The 14878-nt window shown below is 41.8% G+C and overlaps 1 protein-coding gene and 1 long non-coding RNA gene across 3 annotated transcripts in view; both read left to right on the forward strand.

Annotated features, from left to right (window-relative positions):
• SLC25A36 (solute carrier family 25 member 36) overlaps window positions 1-5690 on the forward strand; it is a 30778-nt gene extending 25088 nt beyond the window's left edge. For both annotated transcript variants that reach the window (XM_064386043.1, XM_064386044.1), the window contains exons 6-7: window positions 635-924; window positions 1625-5690. In XM_064386043.1, the coding sequence (XP_064242113.1) occupies window positions 635-924; window positions 1625-1818 (484 nt within the window). In that variant the 3' untranslated portion in view covers window positions 1819-5690. The remainder of the gene's footprint in view (window positions 1-634; window positions 925-1624) is intronic.
• Window positions 5691-6113: 423 nt separating this feature from the next.
• On the forward strand, window positions 6114-14666 carry LOC135279006 (uncharacterized). The gene is made up of 2 exons (XR_010346375.1): window positions 6114-7125; window positions 10539-14666. It is a non-coding gene; the product is annotated as an uncharacterized LOC135279006 (long non-coding RNA).
• The last annotated feature ends 212 nt before the right edge of the window (window positions 14667-14878 follow it).

Raw genomic sequence — 14878 nt, forward strand, 5'->3', positions numbered from 1 at the left:
CCAACTGCTTCAGTATGCACAACTCAATTTGGTGAGCAAGCTCAAACTGGGAATAAAACTTCATTTCCTAAATACTGCTTTAAACACATATGTCTAATGAGCTTTTTCCTTGACATCAGCAGTGGCTTAGTTCAATGAAACAACAGCTCCCAGTGTTGCACTGGTTGCTGTGCCAGTTGTTTGCTGAGAGCTGTAATGCTGAGGGCTGCTCTTTCAACTCTCAGCCACTGAATGCTGTGGAGCTCTTTATTGAGGCAGCAATTAGGGCATATCCATTATGCAAAAGGAAATGGTCATTTTTCTCGTGAGTCGCTGACATTGGTAGTCCATTTGGGAGTCCGTTTCCAAGCAGCTTAGTCCTTTATTGTATGAGAGCTGGGGAGGCCTAAAGCTGCTCAACATTTCACTGTGATACTTTGTCTTTAGTCACTGTGTGAAGTTTGGCTTGGATTCCGTGTAATGCTTTACTTGTGTTTAGTGCTGAAGGCCTTTGGGACAGCCAAGTGACTTGGAGCCCCTCAGCATCAGTGTTGGGTATTTCCTAAGTCTTCTTGTCACTACAAACCTGTTCAATTAATTTTCCAGCCTTGCTGGCTGCACCAGTTGATACTCAGACTTGTGTTCTCCTTTGTAGGAATCGTGGAGAAAAGCGAATGAGCGCATTTGAGTGTGCCCGCAAAGTTTATCGCTTGGATGGCTTTAGAGGCTTTTACCGGGGAATGTCTGCGTCCTACGCAGGCATATCTGAGACTGTTATTCACTTTGTCATTTATGAGAGTATTAAGAAAAAATTACTGGAGCATAAGACTGCTGCTGCCATGGACAATGAGGATGAATCAGCAAAAGAAGCATCGGACTTTGTTCGAATGATGATGGCTGCTGCCACTTCCAAAACATGTGCAACATCAATAGCATATCCCCATGGTAAGTGGGACATGTGCACTGAGACCCTGAGTCAGATCCATCAAATGGAGTCTTCTCAGTGAGATTTGTAGCCAACTTTGATTTACTTGCTCAAGAAAGATTTCCCTGTCTGAATATCAGATTTAGCAGGCCAACATGAGTATAGTATTCAGAAATGGAAGTGCTTTACAGTGGATATCCAGCATGACCTTTTCTTAGACAGTGTTTGTTTTGCCAAGGGATTGGTCAAGGTATGGCCCGAAGTGCTTTTTCAGTTGGAATCTTTCCATATACCCAGCAATTTTCCATAATGTGCCAGCAAGTTCTTGTCTCCCTTCTAGGGATGCAGGCTGCCTAGTTTGTGTGTCAGTTGCACTTGATTTTCCTGCCAAGTAGCTGTGTATACATTGTTTGTTGATGAACTGAGTACTGAACTTCTGAGCTAAAATGTAACCCCAAGCAACAGTCCTCTTCTGGATTGTAGCTAAGCAAATGAACTTGCCTTGTTTAGTCAGATATCTAATATTTGCTCTCTTCTTACACATACTTGGTTTGCTACTCTGTCTTCCTCTTCCTTTTTTTAAAAGAGGAGTTGTGAGATTGAGAACTTGGGGAGGGGTATTTTTGTGTAAAAATCCCTGATCAGTTGCTGGGAAAAATAATGAAAAGTGGTGAATGTAACCACTCAATTTTTTTTTTTCCACTGGTTTTCTTTGTACAGAGGTTGTACGAACAAGACTAAGAGAAGAGGGAACAAAATACAGATCTTTCTTCCAGACACTCTCTTTGCTTGTGCGAGAGGAAGGGTATGGCTCCCTTTACCGAGGTTTAACTACGCACCTGATCAGACAGATTCCAAACACGGCTATCATGATGTCCACCTATGAAGTTGTAGTCTACTTACTTGATGGATAGCAGTGTGACAAGGTGGAAGAAGGTGGAAGATGGAAAGACTGGAGTGGACCACTGAATGTCAATGCCAATGTGGTGGGCTAAAGGAGCATTGTATCAGGAGCAAGCAGCTGTGGACAAAACAGAAGTTGATTGTGGGCAACTCTGAATAATTTTGCTGCCTTTATTGTGTGGTCTCATGTCAATGCGACAAATGGGAACTTCCCCTTAGGGAATGCCTTCATACATCTCTTAATTCAGAATTATTCTTTTCTTTTCATCTGTTAAACTAGACAAAGCCATTGAGTCATCTTCAGAGACCTGATGGGTGAGGGAGGGGACATGAAGTATGTTGCTGGGCAGTCCTATTACCTTCTCTTAGTGATTGCTCTCAACTACATCATTTTTGTTCTGTTTTACTGCACAGTAACCTGTTTGGGGGAATGGGCAAGACAGTACTTTTATAGCTTTCTATACCTGAAACTTCCATTTAGTTGCTCTGAAGATTCATAAAGAGACTGAGGTAGTGTGGTAAGTGTGTGAAGATTTCCATGTTGCTACCTCAAGACAAAATATGGTGCAGGGACCCAGAACAGTTATTTTGTCACTACAAAAGGTGATTCCTGTTGTAGCTTTTTGGTTTTGATTGTTCATTTCTTTCCTTGATGTTTGAGCAGTGTTGTAGGTTAATGAGAGAGGGTCTGATTGTTCAACTCTTCAGGTTGTTGGTCTGTTAATGTTGGTCTATGTGGACTTCTGGTCCTGCTGCATCATGCTTTTTCTTTTCTGGAACTTTTCCTAAGAGAGGCCTATGAAACATTGTCCTGTATCATCAGTTTTCCTTGCCAGTATGTTCAGATCTCTCACACAGCTAAGGAAGTTGCTGAATGCCACTTTATAGCCTTTTTAAGGATTTGTAATGTGATGAGGTCTCAACTAGTCCACCCCTCCCGTTTGTGAAGACAGGATTCACTCAGTTTCATGCTGCCTAAGCACAAGCTGTATTACCCTTAAATATCTGGCAAATCCTGCCTTGATTTACCAGTGTTTATATGGGAGTACTGGGGGAGAACACATCTCACTGTGGCTAGGTGACCAGAAAGCAGAAATTAGTTGAAGTTGTGATAGATCTTGTCAGTGGAGACAGGCTCTGTGCAGAAGGATGGAGAAATTGTAAATAATATTTTCTTGAAAGCATTCCCCCGATAAATGCTGTATCACTTCTGTCAGCTTGAGCCTGTGTACTGAGCTATAACCTTGTCCTCCACATTGTCTGATTATTCAGGCATTGCTTTTGTTCTGTAAGCCAATTGCAAAATAATGCCTTGCCTTCAGCAGTGAGGCTTTGCTGGTTTATTCTGTCATAATTTACAGAATTTTCCAAAATCATACAACTGGAGTGTCAAGCAGTTTAATGTTACAGGAAGTTTTACACCTTTCCAGACAGATACCTTCTCAGTCTGCATCCATTATCCTTATGAGGAAGATGATAATTTTTATAAGTTGGGGTCAATAGCTTTCTCCATATAAATGCTGCTACACTGGCATGGACAGAACTGTGCTCTCAGCTCTTCCAGTGTGGTACTTCAGTACACTTGAACTGTGCATCATGTGCAATGGCTTTATTTTATGAATGACTTCTTATGCACTTTGTGGCCTTCTTAGGGCTTATGACTTTTCTTCCTCTTACTGATTATCTGGAATCAAACCGTGTTTGAAATATGCAGTTTGGTTTTAAACAAAGCATGTGGTTTGATTTCTGTGTAAGCTGTGCAGGAGTTTATGCTGTAAATCCATAGCATCTCTGTTGCACTGGTTCTGTAGGCTCTCTGTAAAACCTCAAAGCTTGCAGAACAATCAGTCTGGGTTTTTCTCGTTTGCTTTCCTTTATTTTGAATTTTGTCATGTTTTCCATACAGTGTCAAAGTATTTGAGTATTTCATGTAATTCTCTGTATTAATTGCTCACCCTCTAAAAGCCACCCATAGTAAGTACATTGACCTTGCAGTGTGTATTGACCTCCCTGCTTGGAAAATGTTCCCTTTTTAAAGACAGCATGGTCCGAGGGGTGACCATGGTGAGCTTGATTGTCTCAAAGAAGTGAAAGGAGTGCTTAAATGTGTTTTAAAGTGGGCTTTTTCTAGTGGTCTGCCTAGGAAAAGACTGGAGTATTTATGACTGACCTAAGCCTTGATGTGATGCTTTTGTTCAGATAAATAAATAAATGCAGGAATAGTGGCTTACTGTAATTTTTGTGATGTAGAAGGTGGGTCACTCTTCAGGTTATCTAGATTACTCAGTCATAGCCAAAACTTAAATTGGCAAGACCATACTCAGCTTTAAGTTCATGAATACAATGAATACTTGGAGTAGCCTAGGCTTATTGAGAGTTTCTCTCCTCTGTTTGGATACATTGTCCCTTGGTTCTGTGTTTGTCTCCCATTCCTGGATATTCCCTGGGTACTGCGTGTGCCTTCTCTGGGTAAGAGCAGAGCCCCTGGAGGTGATAAGTAGGACAATTTAACAAGGACACTTGAATATGGGAGATAACAACAGCTAAAAGCAGACAATCAGCTTATTACTCCACCGCTTTAAAGGGTGTTCCAGCTTTGTTTTAAACTTCAGGGGTGATCGTTTTGGCTTCTTTTGCATAACCAAACATAACCCCAACATTTATTGGGATTTTTCATTATTTTAAAACTACAAGTACCTGCAAAATTACCTCTGATATATTTCCCAAAGATCATTAAATTATTTATGTAGTTTTCTTGATATTTATTATAAAAACTCAAGGGAAATGACAAGATGCTTCATTCAATAATATCTTTAACTACAGAGCTGAAAGCAGCGCATTTAAACTTGGTCATCTCGATTTGCATTTGGGTGTCACGTATTTATGTCCCACTTGTGTGTGCTAGACGAGAGGACGTGTGAAGAACTCGGAGTCAGGGAAATGAGGAACGAACTCCTGCCTGCGGCCGGAGCCGAGGTTGGTGCGGGCGGGGCTGCGGCTCCGCGGCGCGGCCGGCAGGCGGCGCTCCCCCCGCGGCAGTCACGGCCCCGAGCGGGGCCCGCAGCGCTCCCGGCCCCGCAGCGCCGAGCGGGGCCCCGCAGCCCCGCGCTGTCTGCCCCGCCCTCTGCCCTGCGTGCTTGGCAGTGGGCTCACAGCAGGGACCTGTGGAGGTTTTTGGTGTTGTGGTTGTCTCCTGTCCACTTACCCATCTCTGCCCCTGTCTCTGTTTACATAACGCACTCCGCATCTTCCCTTGCTGATTGAGGTGTTAGTGACAGCGGATTGTTTGTTTGTTAATGACAGTTTCTGCTAGTCTGGTTTTTTTGTACGACATCTGCAACATTCCTCAGACTGCAGCGTTGTAAAAGAATGCTTCCAGAGACAAGAGTGGAGAGACTTTATAAATGTTGCTTCCTGTTTAAACTGTTCAGATTTGGAAAACAAGCTGAATGCTGAAGTGTGCCTAGGTAAATGTACTACTTTTTTTCAACTTTCTGTCTGTTAAGACTGAGTTATGTAAGTTTTTTCAGTTCTTCTATTTAAGAGTCTGCCTACCCTGCATATGTGAACATAACTATGCCCGAGGAGTCATAGCTAAACACTCACAGGTGACAGATTGAGAATACTTCAGTACTCATGTGAGGTTTGCTATTATTCTTGCATACATGTAGTTGGCTGTAAACTATGTGCATTTACTCTGTATTTATATAGTTAACTTTTGGTTTGGATTGCTTTAAACTTCAAAGCAAATTAAAATTATGTGCTTCTATTCAAATGTTGCCTGCTGTGCTAAACTGTACACTGTTTTTAACCTTTGAATTTTTCTATTATTGATACATACCAGTGCCTGCACAGTTGTGATTAAAAATGAAAAATTCATTAACCCAGTGAATTATTTTATCTTGTACCATTTTGCAGTAGCTGAAAGTGAGGTGTGTGTGTGTTGTACCTTTAGTGTGACATTTTTGAAGTGATTCATAGATGACTTAAACTAGCAGTATGTGTTGGTGCAGTTGGATTTGAACACAGTCACCTCTACAGAACCAAGCAACCCTGTCTATCAACTGAGATTTAGGAGCTGGTGACCACAAAACTCATGCCCATTTGAAGTGCCAGCTAGCACAAGCCACTGCTGACAAAACTGGAGGGCAGTAATTCCTTAAAATGCTCAGAGTTATTGCATGTGAGGTTATCACCAAGTCCTTCAACCTGACACATTGTTAGATCTCAATATTGTTTTTCTTACAATAGTTGGTGTTTGATCTGGAGTCTGTCCTGGGCTTCCTCACAGCTTTGGTGAGTGCTGTTTGTGCCCCTCAGTGTGTTCTGGAACCAAGTCTTTTCAGCCTCCCATACGGAGGCAGGCTCAATGTCTCTGATTTGATTCTTTCAGCTACTCAAAACTACTTCAAAACTTGCATTAATCAGCACATCTGTGGTAGCTTTTTTCTTTCTGTAGTTAGTGTGAATTGCCCTACCTTGCCACACTTTCTGGCTCCCAGGCCAGCCAGGCTTAGAGCTAATCAGTCTGCTGGAACCAGTACAGGCAACCAGTGTGCTTGTCCCTGACATATCTGAAATTATGCCTCTGACTGGCATAGCTGTAATTGTCTGTAATTGATCTTTCACTTTTACCCTGCAGAGGAGGCTCTTTGGCAGGGCAGAGCTCAGGGTAAGTCTGTGGGGATGTTTTGAAGTTCATGCTGCTTTACAGCCCCTTCTGCTAGAGAGGTTTTGTTGAGCTTGCCACGGTCAAAAAGGTTGTGTGTAAAATGAAGGTGTTTTTAAAATGCTAATTGGCTATGACTTGGCATTAATGCAGCAGTACAGTCTGACAGAGATGCAGCCCAAAAGCACGTGAGACTTGACAATGATGTCTTTCACAAAGGAAAGCCTTAAATTTGATAATGAATGCACTTACACTACAGTATAATGTATTCCCAAAGACAAACACTCCCCTCATCTTGTATGTGCTGCTGCCAGCCACTGTGCTGTGTGCTGACTCAGAACATCCTTATCTTCTTGCACAGCTTCTGTAAAAGGCAGGAAATGCCAGGACTGGAATCCAGTTTTCATGAGCAAATTGATGCAAACAGAATGGTGTCTTGACCTGTGAAAGGTGGATTGGAGCACAGAATCTTCTGTTTGTGTAGGTGGAATATTTCAGGGGGTGCTCCTAAGACTCACTGCTGCAGACACCTCAGTTTTGAGGTTGTGTGGAGTTGACTAGAAGCTTTCCAAGACAAGCTCAAGATGGTGAAATGCTGGTAATTCCAGGTAAACCTCTACAAAGGCGACGTTTCCTCCATTGTCTGAAGGTTGGTAGCTTTTCCTAATCCTGCTCTGTAGCAGACACTGGGGTGGGACTGAGGATGTGCATGTTGGAATTGTCCAGGGTGTAACCAAAATGCAAAGCAGTCTGTTTTGAGACTTGGTCATTCCCCCAAACTTCCAAAATACAACGTGCAGGTGAGACAGCAAATATCTTCAATGTGGGAGTGTCACCTTGTAATTAGAGACTAGATAACATAGAACCAGTACTTTAAAGGGAAAACAATTAAATAGGAAATAGACTCATGTCTATAGCAATTCTAGAGTACACCCCTCTTTTGCCAAGTATGTTACTGACATAAAGTAACTGGCCAGTAAGCAAGAATTGCTGGTGTTAAAATAAGCTGATGATTATTTGTGATCATCTGTGTTCCACATGAAGTAAATGCAGGAGAGCCAATCTCTGGGGGGTTTTTGTGGAACTGTGGCATGTGGAGCCACAAAGGAAATCTATTGTTTATTCCTGCATGGGTAAGAGCTTGGCTAAAAGAGCAAGTGTTTTGTAGTGGGCACTGTTGGATTGCTGGTAAAAACTGCAAGTTCTCGATGGCCTCTGAAGAAGACCTTGGCAAAAACTGGTCTTGGGATTGTCAAAATCATTTGATGTGGTCAATGGTTTGGTTTTTTTTCCTCTCTCTCTACAGTTCATCACTGTAACTGAACAATGTAAGTTGTTATGTTGCTGATGTGAATCTGTCCTGGTGCAGTGCTACATTATGATTTTCTGGCAGCATTATATTTCTCTCTGTCCAGTGTCTGAGGACTGACAGAATGACCTTGTCATACACTGAGATGGTAGGAGAGAATACATGGCTTGCACAGGGAATGCTCTGGGCTGGTTCATCCTGGTGAATTCCTGTTTGCATGTAGTGAGGGAGAGTTTCTGCAATAAGCAGGGATTTGGGGTACTGACTAGGGAAGTGTGTGGGCCTTGTAAACTTTTCAAGGGAACTTGGTAAGAAGCTCTCCTTGCCAAGTTGCAGGCTGAGAATTGTGCTGAAAAGCAATAACAATCTGGAAGTTGGACACATCTGAGTTAGAGCAATAGAAAACAATATCCTTGGCATAACAAGAAGAAACAGGTAAAAACAGAGTGGAAGAAGTGAGTAGGTAATGTGATTGGGTTTGGTTTTATTAATGTTTTTGTGAGTTTGGGTTAGATGTGTAACAACGTTTTTAAATAGAAAAGGTGTCCCCTTTCTCAGCAGTTCTCACCCAAGGAATAAAGCTCTGTTAGTACAACTTTGCAGAATTTTTATCCCAGTTTAGCTGTGCTAGATTCTTCCATTGAGAAGGTAATATGGATGCTTTTCAGGGCCATGTCAGACTATGTGCTGTGTGTAGCTCCTCAAGGCCTCCACAAGAATGCTGCAGAAATGTTTCTGTGAATTCAGGCCACCTCCCTCTAAACAGAAAAGGCCACTTCTCCTAGGACTGTTCAATATTCTCTCAGGATAGACTTTGGCTAAAATGAGCACCAGCAAGAGCCTCTTGGATATGAATGCTGAAGGGAGAGCACACCTCCTGAGAAAAGGTGCTCCCCAGTTTCTGTAGTTATCCTTTGGATAGGCAAAGGAAGTGAATGCTGAAGAAATTATTCTGTTCTTGCTAAGAAAGCCCAGTAATTATGAGTCTGTTCCCAGAAATGGGTCATCCTTCAAGGAATTCTGTGAGAAGTCACAATGGATTTCCTGAGGTATTCTGTTTCAGTCTATCCAGGAGCGAGATCTGCTTGGGGAAGAGTTTCCTTCCTCATTCCCTGGAAATAGTTGAAGACAGATCCTGCTGTTAAAACTTTCACTGACCACAAATGATACTTCCTGCAGAAAATCCTTAATGATGTGCAAATAACTTTTTCCCCCTCTGGCTGCTAAAGGCAGGCAAGCCACATTTGTTTCTAAACTGGTAAATTTTCATTATCGTTTTCAGTTATTTTTATTGTCATTTCTGGAGGTATTTGTATCCATTCTGTCTCTTCTGGAATGCAGTTAGCAGCAAAAGTTTATAGAGTTCTGTGATCCTGCACTGCCACTGTGTTTCTGGCCTTTACAGTGACTTGCAAGGTGATTTGGGGAGCTCCAGCTGGGTTCATGCTGTATATGCTGAGAGACTTGGAAATTTGCTATCAATTACTTGAAACAAGAATGATCTATTATCACTGACACATTTTCCAGAGAGACTGCTTGAGGGGAAATACTGCAAAATTACAACCATTCAGCTCTGCTTGTAGGGTGGTCCAGTATTATTCCCTAATTCATTCAGGCAACAAAGATTTAAAGTGCTTTCTTTGCAATACTAAAAAAACAAAAAAAATCACAAAACTAGTATAAAAAATATTGACCTTTCCCCATTAGGGAGAAGAATATCTGCCCTAGTCCCTGTTACAAACGAAGGAGACCACTGCCAAAACTTTATAGCTGGGATGTAAATGGAATATTGCCTCTTGAGCAGGAGCAGCTCAATCTAAATCTGTTAAAACCACACACACATTTGGACACAGAGGGCTGAACCAGTTAGAGCCAGCATTCCCCAGAGCTCAGAACAGCCAGAACTGAACTTTCTTTCCCAGGGTAAAATATTGTTTCCTTATGGCAGGGGACACTGGAGTGGCCATCAGGTATGTTGGGGTATTTCTGTGGAAGCATTCTTGTAATTCTCAGGATCCAAACTTTTCACTTGGGCTGTCACTTATCTCACCCTTCTCCCCCTCCATGGAAAGGTGATCAGCATTAATTTGGGAGGGATGGGATTTTCAGAGATGACAAATATGGAAAAGTGCTGAAAGGTGAGTAAAAGCATGAGAATTCTAACCTACCAGAGAAGATAAAACTATATGGCCATCCCCCTTCTTCCCAAATAGCTTAAGAAAGATACATCTTTATGAAACTTTGAGCTGTGTTCATCCCTAGCTGTGGAAAAACCTGCTATTCAAATGGAGAAATGGCAACACGTGGTGGCAGTATCTGCCATGCTTCTTATTCCTGAAGAGGAAATAAGATTCAGCACTGTAAATTGATTCCTAAAGAAGGATTCAGGCAAAGACACAGCATTTGGAAAAGCAGGGAGTTTCAACTGCTTCTTCAGGTCCCTGGGATGGACAAGGCTCTGAACTGCATTCAGTACCTATATATTGCTCAGTGTTCTGCATTTTCTGAAAAAGGAGTAGAGGAGCTTTCCCAGCAGCCGGCTTCTCCTCAGCCCCATCTCCACCTGCAGCTGGGAGGGGAGATGGAACAAAGCTGCAGCAAGTCCCAGGCCTCTTGGGGTACTCTTTTCCCTCTTTGCTTGAGCCAGACATGAGAGGGATAAAGGGGGACTTTAAACTGTTAACAAAGAACAAAGCCTCCTCCTAATTTGACTCTGCACCTCTTTACTAGATGTGTTTGTGTTTTTCTTTCAGTGGTAGATTTGATGACAAAAGCAGTAATGGAGAAAACATTATTGTCTCACTAAATCCAGCAAATTTTCTACAAGAGAACTGAAGTGGCATTGCAAAAAAAAGCTTATAACAGAAACATGCACAAGCATCCTGAGCTGACAGACTAAACAGCATTCTTGGGACTGAGCAAGAAGCCTGGCAGTCTCTGCTAAAGGCAGGGTAAGAGTGGAATATCAGCAAAATCACCCTGAAAAATAATAGGTGGACTATATATAAGAGAAGGATGAAGTGGGTTAGGTTGGAAGGGGCCTTAAATTCATCTTGTTCCAACCCCCCTGCCATGGACATGACACATCCTACTGACCCTGGCTAATTCACTCTTTTACATGAAATAAAGGAAAAGGAAAATAATTGAGGTATTAGTGAGCTGAGCTTTGGATAAGGAAAAATGAATTACTAGCTCATTCCACTGCAGGGAACAAACAATTTAGCAGTAGTGTTCTCAAAATAGTTTATTATGCTCAAGTAGGTGTACAGGTGTTTCCTACAGGAAGGACTGATGAGGAGACCTAATCTGAGATGATTTAAAATCTCACCCATAGTCTTCTATGGAGTTATGTTGAGGGAATTTGGATTATGATGAATATTACTACTGTAACATAGAGTGTTAATCATGAACAAGCTGGTCTAGTGGGAGATGTCCCTGCCCATGGCAGAGGGTTGTTTGGAACGAGATGATCCTTCAGGTATCTTCCAACCCAAACCTTTCTGTGATTCTTTGAGCAGGACCTCTTTGTGCAAGTGACAGATGTGCACCTTTGGAATGTCAGCTGCCTTCTAAGCAGGTCCCAATTAATGCAGAATGTTTTAGGTTACTATTAATGCATGCAAATTAATTTTCTGCAAACTAAATTTAAAAAATTATGTAGTCAAACATTCTTGATTTAGCTGTCTCCTGGTTTAATTTTTGAAGATTTAGGAGTGTTAGTGGAAAGAAAAGCATTTCTACCTGTAATATTTGATTTAACAGAGCTGTAACTTAGCCTGTTAAGTTGAAGTGTTACCAAGTGGTTCCTTGTGAAAAAGCAGTGTAAGTCCAGGAGGCCCAGAGGGACTAGTGAAAGGATTTCTATTTTTGCAAAAGGTCATTTTGAACTTTTGACTCTGAAACTGGGGGCTTGTTCTTGACCTTGGCATTTCTGGTCTCTGGACGGAGGGTGATCAAGAGTATTGAAAAGAGAGCTATAGAAGAGTACCCGTTTTCACTTAATGGAAACTGACACTCTTGCAAGGATGTGAAAACCTTTTTCTGTCAGCCAACCCTCCTATTCACAATGTAAATGACTGCACTTCTCCCACTGGGCAAAATGGTGAATTTGTTCAGGCCCAAATATGTCTTTTCATTATGCAACTTTACCCCCTTCTATCAAAAGCAGCTTTTTTTTCACACAGTAACATGGTTTCCCCACTGTTTTTGTAGTCGTAAGAATTTGAGTGCAGAAACAGTGGTGTGGTGTTTTGGGAATTGCATGCCAGCTAAAGCAATTCCAGGCATTGTTCTCCCAGCTGTATTTCCACCCCTCTGTGGACCCCCCACTTCAGCTTTTCCAGGTTAGTGGGAAGTCAAGAATTAATGAAGGTAAAATTACATGAATGCCTAAAAGATTAATCTGTGCTGATTATTTCCTTCTTTACAGGGAATCAAATATCTCCTAACATGAACAAAAGTCTCTAACATGGTGAAAAGTTTGATGCTGCTTGAGAATGTCCTTAACCTTCAAAGTGCTATGTTAATATCTTACAGTCAGAATTATGTGCAGCACAGTAGGGTCACCGACAGTAAACCATGAATGGGTCATAGCACTTACAGAACAGAAGTACCACATAAATTCACATTCATAAATAGCATCTGGAGTCCCCTAGGACAGGAAAGGAAGTATACTTGAGCTTTCTCATACTTTCCCTCAGTATGTGAAACATTAAAAGAATTACTTCTTATTTAAGGTGACTAAGTGTAAAGGGATGTACATATAAATTACTGAGATCAAGCTCTTGGGGCCGGATTATAACATTTTGTTGAGCTTATTATGATTGAGGTTCGTTCTGTATTTGGAGTTTCTGATTATGTCAGCCTGTCAATCAGAAAATCTTGACCCACGCTGCTTAAGATGTATTTGGCACCTAACAGCAAGTGGTAGGATTAACAAATCAAGTGAACTATCTGCTGTGCTTCCTACAGGGTCCATTTGCAGAGCTCTGTCTGAAATGTCACTGCCCTGCAGAGATGAGGTTGTAGGACACTAGAAAGAGGTGTTGTTTTATATGACTAGTCAATATAAAAACATGATTCAGAGTGGGAATTCTAACAAACAACAAAGCCGTGACCCAGGTTTTGAATAGCCTGCAAAAAGCTTGACTATATCAGTGTCTAGAGATGCTAGTGGTTTTCTTCCCATGACTGATAAACATTTGGAAGTGGATATGACTTGAAAGAGAGAGTCTTTAGTAGGTCACACTTCTAGTAAAGTTTCATTGATCGTATTTTCTGTACAGGTTGATGTTAAGGATAATTTTTGTGGTTGATAAACCTGATCAATTCTACTAAGTCAGTAAGTTGTTTATGATATGAGGGTATCTAATACCTTGTTGGCTGTGGCACTGCTGTTTAGATAGATCATAATACATCTCCCAAGGATTTATAAAATTTGCAGAAATGGGACCTTAATGTGCATATTTAGTATTACTACTGAGAAACTGTTGATTTGCAGATGGTTTATGGCTTAAAAGTGCTTCAGAGGCCTACACAGTAGGAGCTTAAAGACCATTGGAAAGATAAGTCATTTTTTCCAGTTCAGAACCATCCTTGCCCAGCTCCCCAGAAGGGCCTTGCCACTCAGCCAGCCTGGTGTAAACCTGTATTGTTACTGTTCTGTGACTTCTGTGCAAGGCTAGAGTAACCCCCAAAGTACCTACAGGCACATAAGACATTAGTCTCCTCTCACTTAGCAATGCAGGACCAAACAGGGATTCTTGTGTGGTTAAATCCAGGTCCTTGTGGGAGCTTGTGGCCTATACCATTCATGACTCTACCAGGCTTCATCTTTAAACTAATTAGGTTACTTGTTCCACTGGGAGGTTGCTTCAAAACCTGGCTTTCTTGTGTTGAAACTGCTCTAATTTACTGTCCTAGCAAGAGTCCATGGAAATTGATATCACCCGTGACAACAAGTGCCAACAGCCCTCTAAAGAGTCACTCGTCATAGGTACTTCATATTGCAGAGTTTCCTTGATTTCCCTTTTCCTGCTGGCTTGCTTTTGCTTTTGAGTAGCATCTTGCATATGGAAAAGTGCCCTGGGTTGCCTTGTTCTTGGATTTACGTAGTAAAAATGCTGTCTTATTTTTATTTTAAAACAGTTCATCATATTTGCACAAACAAGCTGAATAATCAGCCAGCTATTGTGTCTTACAGTTAGCAAACAGCACAGCTGGCCCAGCTTCTGTGCACCCCAGCAATTAGTTCAGACTGACTCTCTTGGATTGTTTTTGCTGTATCTTGGATCTCAATTGGTGGTTTGCAGCACTGACTCACACACTCTCTACAAAGTTTTTCTATGGCTCTACAGACACTAAATTTCCTTTTGGTTATACATGAAATCATGACACCATTGATATATTTTTGCTTGTAATATTTTTGCTTGCATCCCTCTGTGGGCCGGATTCTGCCCTCCTAGCCTGCCTAAATAAATCTTTCTCATTTGATGCCATCATGCCAGGCTACTACTGCTCTTCCAGCAGCACAGTGTAAGACTATCCTGAACAAATATTCCAGTGGTTTTTAGCTCTCCTTCATTGCTGCACACCTACAACTGCTCCTGTGAGTTTGGGGAACTGCTGTCCTGATGTTACTGCTTTGTGTGTGTCTGGCCTTCAAGCCTGCAGAGTCCTTCAGTGGAGGGATTGTTAAAGTCATGGGAGAGTCAACACTTTCCAATCCTGGCTCTGCAGCTGTGCACAGCCACCAGTAAATCATGCTCCCCTCTCAGTGGGAATTAGCCATGCACTGACAGGCTGTGGATATAAATAACAACGTGTGTGGAACTTGAGGTGCATTCAATTGGTCTGTCTGATAATAAAATAATTCACTGGCAGCTGGTCTTTATTACAAATTTCATCACTGTTCCTGAAAAAGCTGAGTTGTTATCCTCCTTTTTTTTTTCTGAGAAAGTTTTCCATTTCCCATTATTTCCTGCTGGGAACTATATAATTCATAAAACAGGTGACTGTACTGTACTGATTGAGGCTAATGCCAACAGAAGGAGTCTTGAGGGGTTGGGGAGAGGGGGGAATCTCTTCCTGTGGG

The sequence above is a fragment of the Passer domesticus genome, chromosome 11 (assembly GCF_036417665.1).
Source record: "Passer domesticus isolate bPasDom1 chromosome 11, bPasDom1.hap1, whole genome shotgun sequence".
NCBI lineage: Eukaryota > Metazoa > Chordata > Aves > Passeriformes > Passeridae > Passer > Passer domesticus.